This window comes from Zophobas morio, unplaced genomic scaffold (assembly GCF_036711695.1).
Source record: "Zophobas morio isolate AGI-343-1 ecotype UQ-CSIRO unplaced genomic scaffold, CSIRO_AGI_Zmor_V1 ptg000012l, whole genome shotgun sequence".
Lineage (NCBI taxonomy): Eukaryota > Metazoa > Arthropoda > Insecta > Coleoptera > Tenebrionidae > Zophobas > Zophobas morio.
Window position 1 is genome coordinate 22,261,061 of NW_026972117.1, and position 12,835 is coordinate 22,273,895.

Sequence of the window (12,835 nt, forward strand, 5' to 3'; positions counted from 1 at the left end):
ATGTTTTCTAACACTTGCTCTTCAGCACCTACACGTACATTCCGTGGAGCCCCAGCACGGCCTTTCCGACTAGGCTGAAAAGATCCATCTTCTCTTTAGTACACTTAATAACGTTCTTTGAATAGACATGTGGTACTCTTTTTTAGAAATAACGATAAACTTAATATCAGGGATATGATGCATAGTGAATTCTGAAAATGTACTAATTTTCGTTAAAAAAAACAACACATTATTCACGGGGCTCTAAGGAAATGACTTCTAATACCTGCTCTTCGGTATCCACACTATGTAGAATAGTAATAAATGTATTATTTGCCTACGATGAAATGAAACAGCTTCTCTTATGACATGTACAGCCCAGTTAAACACAATTTAACTAGAATGGCCGCAGAAATAACTTCTGTCCCATGCTACTGGCCTTAAAGTAAACCTTGACGTCTCTGTGTACATTAATCAGTCATCTTTGGCGCAGAAGCGTCTCTTCAGGTCAGTGATGAACTTCGTGACAGTTTATGACAAACAATTTTCAAAATGATTAAATTTATAACCACACTTCTGTTTCCTTTTATTGACGGAGGGGGATTCGGAAAAAATTCATTCAACTTTAGTATTACCCAATTTTTTGTTCTTGGCATAGGTAACTTTGAACATAGAAACGTTCGGATATAAAAGCAGCCTCTCTATTGGTCAACTTAATCGCCTTCCAGTTCTCACACCGTTAAAGCCTGGACAATTCTTTTTGCGAATTACGGCACAGTTCGGGACAGGGAACATGTCATTCACGGGAATGGCGCGAATTCTGGGACACCCTGTATGTTAAGATAAGATTGATTTTGATAAATGACATACCCTCTAAGAAAATAAAGGATGAGTGAGAGGGGCTAGCAAAAATCATTCGTATCTTAGCAAGTACTAGCCCCGCCCACCCGCCCTCTCTTTTCTTGGAAGGTATGTCATTTGCCAAAATCAGTCTTATCTTAGCAAGTACTAGCCCCACCCACCCACCCTCTTCTCATTTCTAACGACTAATTTTGTTTCTGTTCAGTATAAGATCATTTATTTCATTCAAATCGGATAGAAGCAATCACTGAGGAAGTTAGACTGGTAGCAACCAACCACGTATTGCTAAGGTTATTCTAGATCGTTTTGAGAAAGCTGAAACCAATCTTCTCCCTTATCCTCTAAAATCTTTGGGATGTGATAGGTAGAAAGCTACCCTGTACTTTATCGATTTTGGAAGGATTTCGCCACATAGTACAGGTGGCATGAGGAGAAACATCCCAGGAAGGCATTGCATATCATTAGGTAAATGCCACGATATGACGTGGAATGTATTAGTACTTCTCTATATACAAGAATTTTTTTTTTAAACTACTGAATTGATAACATTGAAATTCTAACCAGATTATTTTGACAATCCTTATTGATGTTCTTTTACTTCTGTCAATTATTTCATTATAGTTTCAAAGATTGTAAAAGATATCTACTTCACCTTTGTTAAAAATTTTATAAAACAACATGCTCCACCATGTGTGATTTATGAATCCGTGTTGAGTTTTTACTCTTGGCATCTAGATTTGTGAAAAAAAAAATTAAATTATACATACTTATTACAATATTTTGCAATTTAACTCTGAAATGGCAAAAACTGAATGCTGTGTAATCTTACAAATAAGTATTATATAATAGTGAAGTATGGTAAATCGTTCATCAAAATTTGTCGGTCATCTTGCAATTTCGCCGAATAAAATAATGTTCTTCAAATTTATGTGTTTTTAGGAAAAAAAAAATGTGTGTGATTAATCAGTCCTCTCCTCTGTGTTGAGGAGACGTAAGACGATGTTTCAGAAGTAGAATAAAAAAAATTGGTCTAAAGAGTTTAGACAGTACTTCCCTCGCTGTCGGAAACGTGACGACTGCATGTCTATTATGTTTTTTTTTCGCAGTAGATTTCATTTTTTTTTAGTCACCCGGTATATGCAAATTCAAAAAATATGAATGGAATGATAAATTACAAGGACAGACTCATCCTATTTTGTATATTCTAGATAGGATTTATTCGGCAAACTTTTGAGCTGACGTCATCAGTTTTTTATAGAAGATAACCAAATATATTTTGACTAAAACCTTAAAACATCTGCAAGATTTCAAAGCATTCGGTTTTGTAGTTCCTGATTAACTCAATAAAATAAATTCACGCATTTATTAATTTTTTTGAGTCATCCTGTATATGGAAATCGAAAAAATTTGAATGGAATGATAAATGACAAGAAGAGACTCACCATATTTTGTACATTTTAGATAGGATTTATTCAGCAAAATTTTGTGGTGACGTCATAAATTTTTTAGGGGGGATGAGCAAATACATTTTGATCAAAAACTTACCATGCTTATGATAACTTTAAAACACCTTCAAGATTTCAAAGCATTCGGTTTTGTAGTTCCTGAGTAAATCAGTAAAATAAATTTACGCATCATTAATTTTTTTGAGTCAGCCTGTATATGCAAATCCAAAAAATATGAATGGAGTGATATATCACAAGCACAGACTCATCATATTTTGTAAATTTTACATAGGATTTATTTGGCAAACTTTTGAGCTGACGTCATCAAGTTTTTGGAGGGGATAACCAAATATATTTTGAGTAAAGATTTATGATGCTCTTTATAACCTTAAAACATATGCAACATTTCAAAACATTCGGATTAGCAGATTCAAAATTAAATTGCAAAATGTTGTTTTATAATTTTGATTTTTTTTCCAAAAATCTGGACGTTTTGGGGACTATATTATTTTATACAATTTAAAACCCATTTACTATGTACAATTTTGAAGAGACGTCATCACATTAGTGGTGGGGATGATTAGACAAATTTTGGTTAGCGGTTTACCATCTACATGATATTCCTAATTTAACTACAAAATTTCACAACAATCGGTCCAGTACTTTCGGAGATTATCTGTCTAATAAAAATCCGGGACGGCAGACAGACGGACAGACGGACGGACAGACGGACAAACGGACAGACGGACAGACAGACGGAAATGGAACACCTATTTCTTCATCTTCTAGAGGTCATAAAAGATCGAGAAAACGTAAAAGTAGAGAGTCGGCTGACGGACTTGATTACAATACTTCCTTTGCTTACGCTCGGGAAGTAAAAATCATTGAAATTTCATTTTCTTTTAACCGTTGCTGCTTTAATCTAAACGTGCTAATAGTCGAATTCTTTTGAAGTATAAACATAAACAGTCGAAGTTAAGTATATACCAAGAAACTGAGGGTATCGTTTTTCCCTTTGGTTTTCTGTTTTAAATATATTTCGTATTGTCCACATTTTTGCGGACGGTGCCCCTCAAATTTTGTAATTTTTAAAGAAGCGGAATTTGTTGGACCATTCTTCAAGGGCGAGGGAAGTTCTGTCGGAATAACCTTCGACTATTTCGAATTACATAGGAATATCATAAAATATTGCATTCTAGGAACTGCTCAACTGCTTTACTTTATTATGAGTAATAATTTTTTATCATAAGGTGTGTTGCCTAATGGGCCCAAGAGAGTTATAATCAAACCCATTTTAAAAAAGGGGAGTCAATGTACTTCTCGAGCTTTCAAAAGCCTTAACCATGACATTGTACTGGATAAGCTTTACAAACACCATATAAAATGAGGTAATGCAATCAACTGGCTATCGCCCCTTATAAAAAACTTCAGGCATAAAGTAATTATGAATAACGAATCTGGCTAAAAGTTAAAAAAATCCATAGAGCAGCACTCTCGGGCTTTTTGTTTTTGCGGTTTACGGAAATGATATCAACAAACTGGTTAAGTGCAGAGCGTCTTAAATAACCTTAAATTATGGGGCGATACAACCCGATTAATATCCAGCCCTTCCTTCACGGAGCTTGCATCGCATTGTGAAAATATTTTAAGGCGAATAGAATTTTGGTTCTCGAGAAATAAATTATTCTCAACAAAGGTAAAACGAATTATATTTGTTCTCGTAATAAATTGAGCAAATCTACTGAAGTAAATGAGAATAGCACAGTTAAATTCGCCGAAAGTGTAAAATTTCTAGGGGCGGTTTTACACAGTGTTTTGATCTGAACAGGACATATCCAAACCCTTTATAATAAATCAAGTAGTGTTTTTTATAATGAATTCAATAATTATTCTTAAAAAAATACGATAACAATACTCTTGAACTTTTCATTAATCAGTTACATGATGATGAACTAATGCAGAGATACTGTTAACAAGATGGAGCTACGGCTCACACACTATTTAATTATTTACAATTGGTAAAATTCCATTTCATAATTTTTTGAAGATTCTGTATTTGTTCATCTGTATGTGAGGAGCGACGGAACTTCTGTCTAAATAAATTTAGTCCATTTTTTCAATGTTAGCTATAGTTAATTTCTGAAATAAAGATTACTATTATTATTATTATGTCAGTTATTATTACATCTTTGAGAACTTTATCTCCTTTAGGTATTCCTAAATCTTGCAAATTTCTGTCATAGCGATAAAATTATATATTATTGGAGCAAATTTCCCTATTATACAATTAAGGGTTACGAATTATTGAGCCAACTTTCAGTTAAAATTATAATGTGGGAGTCACATGAACTAACATTATTGTACTCGTATAAATCGTTAATCTTAGAACGTAAACCTCTAACGTTTAATAGAAAAATCGAAGCTTTTCACTGCAACAGGTGGTAAAGTTAGAAACAGTTATTAATTTCCTCTAACTGTTGTTTAACTTGATTAAATAAAATTGAGCTATTTTTCAAACGATTAAAATTCTGGGATCTCAAACACAGTGGAAAACGTAGTGTTCATCAATTAAAAAACTTTTATTGGATGTCTTGCACATTTAACAATACTAATAGCAATTTACTTATTTGGCTAAAGAACAGATACTACTACGTCTTTAACAGCTTCCTTACCTTCGTTACCGTATTCATTAGTTCTGCAACGCCAAACGCAATTAAGTATTAGGATCTTTTTTCCTACTCTGCGACCTTTATTTCCTTACACGTCTCTTGAAAAATTATTCGAATTTTTTACGACTTGAATTTAACAAGTTCTCTGAATTGGTAATTGGGCTGTTGAAGTCGGCTTTTATGCTGTGGCTAAGGGTGTTAGTATCCTTAAACTGAGATATATAGCTATTGCCGTTACATATATTGCCAACTACCTTAACAAATTTAGTTTTGAGGTTTTGACCCAGCTTAATTTTGCATCGTATTCGGTCAAGCCTGTACATATTAAATACAATGAATTGTAATAGCTGAATTATAGACTCTAAGGTGCTGTTTGAATTTCTAAGTTACAATTTGCACCATTGCTGCTTATTCTATAAATTATACATGTGTGTACATAAACTTTACGCCCGGAGGGCTTCCAAGATGACTCGCGACTAACAAAACCAGGTAGGCACGGTCAAGGACACAAAAAGGGGATACAATACATCAGGTGAATAAACAAACATTAATCAACTGAACGAACAATGACAGACTACTAACAAATATCCAGAAGGTGAGAATTTTAGTTCAAATGCGCTTCACGTAGAGGCGGCAGCTTCTAATCCACTTAATTCAAATCAAAATTCAAATTATTAAATCGATAAGGACAACTCTCAAACCTTAAAAGGTACTGTTACGAAATAAATCCATACGCCGCCCCGGTACGACACTTATGGGTTTTCTAGTATGTGCGACGATGATGGGTGATTCATCATCGGTGACGGCGGCCGGACGGTTTTCGCTAAACAAAAGCCTGGAAGCGGAAGTCGCGATGGGTATTCCAGAAAGACCGCGATCACGGAACTTCTAGAAGGAGAGTATGGATTTTTTATGTTTTCTCGAGGTTTCATAACTCCTACAGTACGAAAAAAATTGTCTCCCGTTTCCGTCTGTTTGTCTGTCTGTCTGTATCCATTTTTATTATACACGTAATCTCCGAAACTGTTGGACCAACAATTTAGTGACGTCATTTAAATGAATTCTATTTTAAAATGATTTAAATGTTATACAACAATATACTCCTACACTTACGGTTTACGAATCCGCTTTCAGTTTTGTCTCTAAACGTTCAAATTTTCGCAAAAATATTTGCATAATATAATAACATTGTCTAAATACTAAACAAGATTGTGCCCGATTGTGGTTTAACTAATAATTTTAATCCCATGTTTTAATTAAACAAATTCATTCAAATTAAGCTAATTTAGACGTGATATTCTTTCGATGTATAAATATTTGGGTTAAGTTTGTTACTAGTGCTGAGAGGACATTTTATCCCATTGATTATCTGCTGCATTGTCCGTATTTGGGAGCGCAATTCCCAAGAATGAATTTGTGTCTGCGGGGGTGTTATTTATGTCGCTTTTTTTTTAATTGATAGAGGTTATCACAAACTGAAAATCGTAAAATCGAGATTTTATTTTTTATTTTTTTCTATTTTATGACAGAACTTTTCGTTTATTCAATTTTTCAATTTCTCGATTTTCCAAATTTTTGCAATTTTTGTTTTCCCAATAATCCGATTTTTTAAATTTTTAATACTTCACAGAAAAAAGTTTACTTGTAAATTTACTGTGAAAATCACAGGTAATTTGTAACCCGAGATAATAAGGGTAATATTCCAACGAAATGTATTTTTAAGTTTGAATGTGATATTTACTTTTTGAATGTAAATCGAAATTACAAAAGAACATGTAAAATTACAAGTAAAATGTAATTTTGACGATTGTAAATTTACAATAAAATATGTAAATTTCCGTGAATGGGTATGTAAATTTCCGTGAATTGGTATGTAAATTTCCGTGAATCGATATGTAAATTTACACAAATTATTGTTATTTTTAGTACTAGTTTTAATCAAAGAAACCATGTCGGACAAAGTGAACCTTTTATTTTATGGTGAAAAACATAATAAACATGTAATAAAATCATAAACACAAAACAAAGTCATTGATGTTGTATATACTTTACATTAATTTAATTTGTTCATAAGGCCAATTACTTTGCGTTTTGTTGGTGTTATTCTTTTTGATTTGGATCCTTGATCTGGATGTATTTTCAAAAAAAATCTTTGCATCATTTCCAAAACTGCTGATACTTCGTCTGGATATTCTAAATTCATTATAAAATATAATCCAAACGCCCAAGATACTGCATCTTTTAAAGTGACAACACTTGGAATCACTACTTGTCGTTCTAAAACTACGTGATAAATTGTTTGTGGATCGCTCTCTAGAAAAATACAAAAATACATTAAAATGTTATAGGTACAAAGACGTTTTAAATACTTGCCTATTTCAATTACACATGGCGCAGCCACCTTGATAATTTCATTTAAAGTTTTCATATCATCACCCTGTGATAAAAATTGCATTAACATAACAATTAAAGATGACATGGGCAAATTATAGTAAGTAATTATCCGCCTGGAAAGTGTACTTTTGTAACTGGAGGAAAAGAGTAAACCAGAATAGTAAAGTACTTACCTTTAACAACAAAATACACTATTTTGTACAAAATATATTACCACAACTAATGCACTCCAACTTTTTATAACCTGCAAGCGTTATAGTAATGATTGCGTGCGCATCAACAATTCACAGTATGCATGTGATTTCACCGGTAGACTGGATTATTTTACAAAGTTGGAAGTAATTGTAAAAAATGTTAGTATATTTACGGTATTATAAAGTATAATTCATTTATAAAGTGAATATACATTTACAATTGCGATTCTGTATTGTGTTTTTTCAATTTGACTTGTGAAAATACAAATAGTGACACAAGTTTACTTATTTTATGCACAATGCTGCTAACTTACGTAAATTTACTAAATTTAAGTAAAAAAATACATAAAAAGCAACAGTAAATTAATTGTAAATTTACACGACTTTTTTCTGTGTTCGATTTTACAATGTATACCTAATTTCGTTTTATCGATATTGCACTTTTTCGATTTTTAAGTTCCTCAATTTTTAGTCAAATTTCAGATTTTTCAATGGTTCCGTTTTATACATTTCGTATTTTAATTTTTTTTATTCGAAAAGTTGAAAAATAGAAGAATTAATAAATTAATAAACTAAAAATTGAAACACTAAACAACTAAAAATCGAAAAAAGTAATAAATCGAAAAATCAGAAAGAAGAAAAAACGAGTCCAATTGAAAAATTGGAAAACTCCAAAAAATTGGGAAAGTGAAAAATTATAGAATCGTCAAAACTTTAAAGAAAGTTCGAAAAATTGGAAAATTAAATATCGAGAAATTGAAAAATTAAAAATCGAAAAATTTAAAAATCAAAGAAATAATAAAATATGGAAAAATTCTAAAATCGTAAAATTGAAAAAGTGAAAAATTTTAAAAATTATAGGGGAGTAATTATTATTACCTATTTAAAATTAAAACTAGAAAAATTGCAAATCGAAAATTGAAAAAACGAAGAATGAAAAATTGCAAAACTGAAAAATCTAAAACCGAAAAAACAAAAAATAACAAAATCTAAATAAAGTTAATTAATCAAAAAATTTAAAACCGAAAAGTTGCAAATCTAAACACTGAAATATCCAAATGAGGAAAATCGTAAAAATGAAAAATTTAGATGAAAACTCGAAGAGTTGTATTTCGAAAAATTGAAGAAACGATAAAGTGGAAACACTGAAACTGAAAAAGCAAAAAATTATAAAATCGGAACATTGAAAAATCGAGAAATTCTAAAAATAAGCAAATTGAAAAACCGAAACCAAAAACTGCAAATTGGAAATGAAAAATTCAAGAAACGAAAAACGGAAAATTTTAAATTTTCAAAATCTAAAAATTGAAGAAACAAGAATAATGAAAAATTGAAAAATCGCAAATCGAACAAATAAAGAAACGAAAAATTGATAAATTTTAAATTGAAAAAACAAAAACAATTTAAACTCGAAACATTGGAATCTCGAAAAATAGTAAAAATGAGGAAAATGAAAAACCGAAACGAAAAATTGCAAACTGAAAATTTGAAGAAATGGAAAATTAAAGAATCGAAAACTTGGAAGCTCCAGAAAATTTAAATCGAAAAATTGCAAAATCTCAAAATTGAAAGCTCGAGGAAATTTAAATAAAAAAAATTCAAAATCTAAAGATCGAAGAAAAAAAAAAAATTAAAAATAAATTATTGAAAAATCGAATAACTGAAAAAATAATGAAAATAAACAATCGCAATCAAAAATTGAAAAATTAAAAATTTAAACTCGAGAAACTCAAATTGAGAAATTGTGAAATCTAAAAATTGAAAGATTAAAAAACTAGAAAATTTAAATTTGAAAACTTGAAAAACTCCAAATCGAAAAACTGAAGAAACAAAAAATAGTAAAAATAAAGAAAATGAAAAACCAAAACGAAGAACGGCAAATTGAAAATTTGAAGAAATGAAACATTAAAGAATAGAAAAACTGAAAAATAATTAAAAATTGAAGAAACAAGGAAAATGAAAACTGAAAAATCGCAAATCAAACAACTGAAGAAACGAAAAATTGAAAAATTTTAAACTGAAAAAACAAAAACAATTTATACTAGAAACATTGGAATCTCGAAAAATAGTAAAAATGAGGAAAATGAAAAACCGAAACGAAAAATTGCAAACTGAAAATTTGAAGAAATGGAAAATTAAAGAATCGAAAACTTGGGAGCTCCAGAAAATTTGAATCGAAAAATTGCAAAATCTCAAAATTGAAAGCTCGAGGAAATTTAAATCAAAAAAATTCAAAATCTAAAGATCGAAGAAACAAAAAAATTTAAAAACGAATTATTGAAAAATCGAAAAACTGAAAAAACAATGAAAATAAAAAACCGCAATCAAAAATTGAAAAATTAAAAATTGTAACTCGAGAAACCCAAATTGAAAAATTGTGAAATCTAAAAATTGAGAGATTAAATAAAAACTAGAAAATTTAAATTTGAAAACTTGAAAAATTGCAAATCGAAAAACTGAAGAAACAAAAAAACTGTAAAAATAAAGAAAATGAAAAACCGAAACGAAGAACGGCAAGTTGAAAAGTTGAAGAAATGAAACATTAAAGAATAGAAAAATTGAAAAATAATTAAAAATTGAAGAAACAAGGAAAATGAAAACTGAAAAATCGCAAATCGAACAACTGAAGAAACGAAAAATTGAAAAAATTTAAATTGAAAACAAAAAAAAAGTTTAAAGTCCAAACATTGAAACCTCGAAAAATTATAAAAAAGGAAACTGAAAAATCGAAGCGAAAAACTGCAAACTGAAAATTTGAAGAAATAAAAAATTAAAGAATCGAAAAATTGAAAAATTAAAAATTGGAAGCTCGAGAAAATTTAAATCGAAAAATTGCAAAGTCTAAAAATTGAAAGCTCGAGATTTTTTAAACAGAAAAATTTTAAAAACCTAGAGATTGAAGAAACAAAAAAAAAATAAAACATTGAAAAATGGCAAATTGAACCAACTAAAAAAACTAAAAATTTAAAAATTTAAAATTGAAAACTCGAGAAACTCAAGTCGAAAAATTGCAAAATCTAAAAATTGGAAAATTTAAATTTGAAAATTCGGAAAATTGCAAATCGAAAAACTGAAGAAACAAAAAAAAATAAAATTTCGATCTGTGTAATTGTTGTTTACGCCATTGATTCAATTAATACTTTATAGAGGTTATTAGAAAACGAAAATCACAAAAAATATGTAATTTTTCACAGAAACGGGATTTGTTGAGCTCCACTTCACGGGCGAGGGAAGTTCTGTCGAAATAACCTCCGACAATTTTTTTTTGGAATTAGTGAATGATTTATGCCTTGCCTCCATTTAGATTTTACTTTACTAAATAGCCTTAATCTTGTTATCAGAGACTGGTGTGAAGCATGTGAGCACTTAGTATAGTCTGACTTTACATTAAATGATGGTTAAATTTGAAATCCAGTTTTTGACTGTAATTTTAACAATAATTTAGTTTGTTTAAGTAAATGCTCGTTTACAGAAGAATTTAATAGAAATGAGTTGTTTTCAGATCTTTGTAAACCAAAAACAATAAATTAATTTCAGGTCGCTCTTCTCATATACGAAGTCGTGAGTCACCCCCTACAAGATATTTCTGAAATTATTATTAATCTTAAACGAAACGTTATTTGATGGAAATACCGTGAAGCACAACAGCATTATAAAGAACTAATTAATAATTTTGTTTTTAGCGAATATTTTTTCACTTTATTGCATATTTCTAAATCTAATATTTTTTTATGAATTCCGGAACAATTTGTCGCTCATTATTTTACATTATCCTGTACAGACTTTCAAATAACGCGATGCTGAAACGTTCGCTATATTATGCAAAGTGAAACGAAAAATTTAATTTCGTGCTTAATTATAATTTAAAAATAAAAGACATACTCTCTTAAAAAATCCGAGAAAACAACATTCTCTGCAGCATTTAATAAGCTTCCGAAACAATTCTCTCATTAGCAACTTGTTCCCAGCTCCCCTTTTCTCCTCTAACAACGCGCTTCATTAATTACGTTCTGCTTTTCAGGCCACTGTCCAATTCGAGGTCCTCTACACCCTTCCTGACGAATCAACAGCGTCCTTCGCTGGCAGCAACGCCTATGACATCCTCGATGATGAACAGCAAATGCTCATTGACATTGAACAGAACATCGCCAACATTGAACGCAACCTCACCCAAACGAAGCTCAAGCACGCGAATTCTGTGGGGACGCCAGAAAAACCATCAATGTCGGCGGATCGAAAAAGAAGTTCAACGTTAAAAAGCGTAAGGAGTCTAATAAGGTTTGGTAAACAACGGCCACCCAAGGACAGCGACAACGAGGAAGAGGTGTCTTTGATCCAGGACTCTGCCAGGACCTCGAGGCAGGTTTCGGAGTCTGAATCGGCGCCCATTTCCCGAGCTGGCAGCCAGAGCTCCGTTAGCTCAAGGGAAGACAATCAGGAAGTGGCACTGGTGGAAAAGAGGAAAGCTACCAAGTAATTTTAATTTTTTAATACAGTCGGGTTATAAATTAAAATAAGGGTTAAAATTTTTCAAAGATGCAGTTAATTTATGGCTTGTTTAGAAAAGTATGAATCCAGGAGATCTTTACCTGATCAGTGAACTAACTATGAACTGAAATAAAGTCATTAACTTAAATAGCTATATAGTTTGGGGAAGTTTATTTACGGATAATGATACCGCTGAGACGTGAAATTTCTGCTCTCGAATTTTCACGAGGGAAGCATTTTCACCCTCGTTTCTATCATACAGTCGGGACTTTAAAGCACACATTTGTCATTTAGCAAACTGATTTGGAATTGCCAATAACACTTAAATTACGGTTTATCATCTTTTCCAACAAATCAAGAAATTGGATTTTTCAAATTGTAACTTATTAGATCTGAATGTATATTACATCCACGACTTCCTCTTTCTCGATATAAATTTAACTTAAATATTTGTCATGATTATTCCCGATGTTTTGCAAAAAAGTATTCCTATATTATATCTCCATTTTTGTTAAGTTTTTTTTGTATCCAAAGCTAATTATTTCTACCATTTTTTGCTTTTGTAGTGGACACAATAAAATTTCACAGAGCATAAAAAACAGAGTACCTAAGATGCAATCCAGGATGTTTTACAACGATATTAGATACAAGAGTTTTTTGATTGATAGTTTTCAAAATATATACATTTCAAAAGAAAAAATGGTTCTGGTTAAAAATCCAGAGCATTTTTAAAAGTTATAGTTACATTTTTTTTCTCAAAAAAAATAAACAGATTTATTGTGATTAACAATTTACAACAATAAAA

The 12,835-nt window shown here is 30.8% G+C and overlaps 1 protein-coding gene and 1 long non-coding RNA gene across 2 annotated transcripts in view; one reads left to right on the forward strand and one right to left on the reverse strand.

Moving 5' to 3' along the window:
• Positions 1-12,835, forward strand: part of LOC135128012 (otoferlin-like) — a 238,177-nt gene that overhangs the window by 95,226 nt on the left and 130,116 nt on the right. The window contains exon 4 of the mRNA XM_064054794.1: positions 11,564-12,015. Within this exon, the coding sequence (XP_063910864.1) occupies positions 11,564-12,015 (452 nt within the window). The remainder of the gene's footprint in view (positions 1-11,563; positions 12,016-12,835) is intronic.
• On the reverse strand, positions 6,910-7,374 carry LOC135128021 (uncharacterized). The gene is made up of 2 exons (XR_010280316.1): positions 7,328-7,374; positions 6,910-7,267 (listed from the first exon to the last, which is right to left on the reverse strand). It is a non-coding gene; the product is annotated as an uncharacterized LOC135128021 (long non-coding RNA).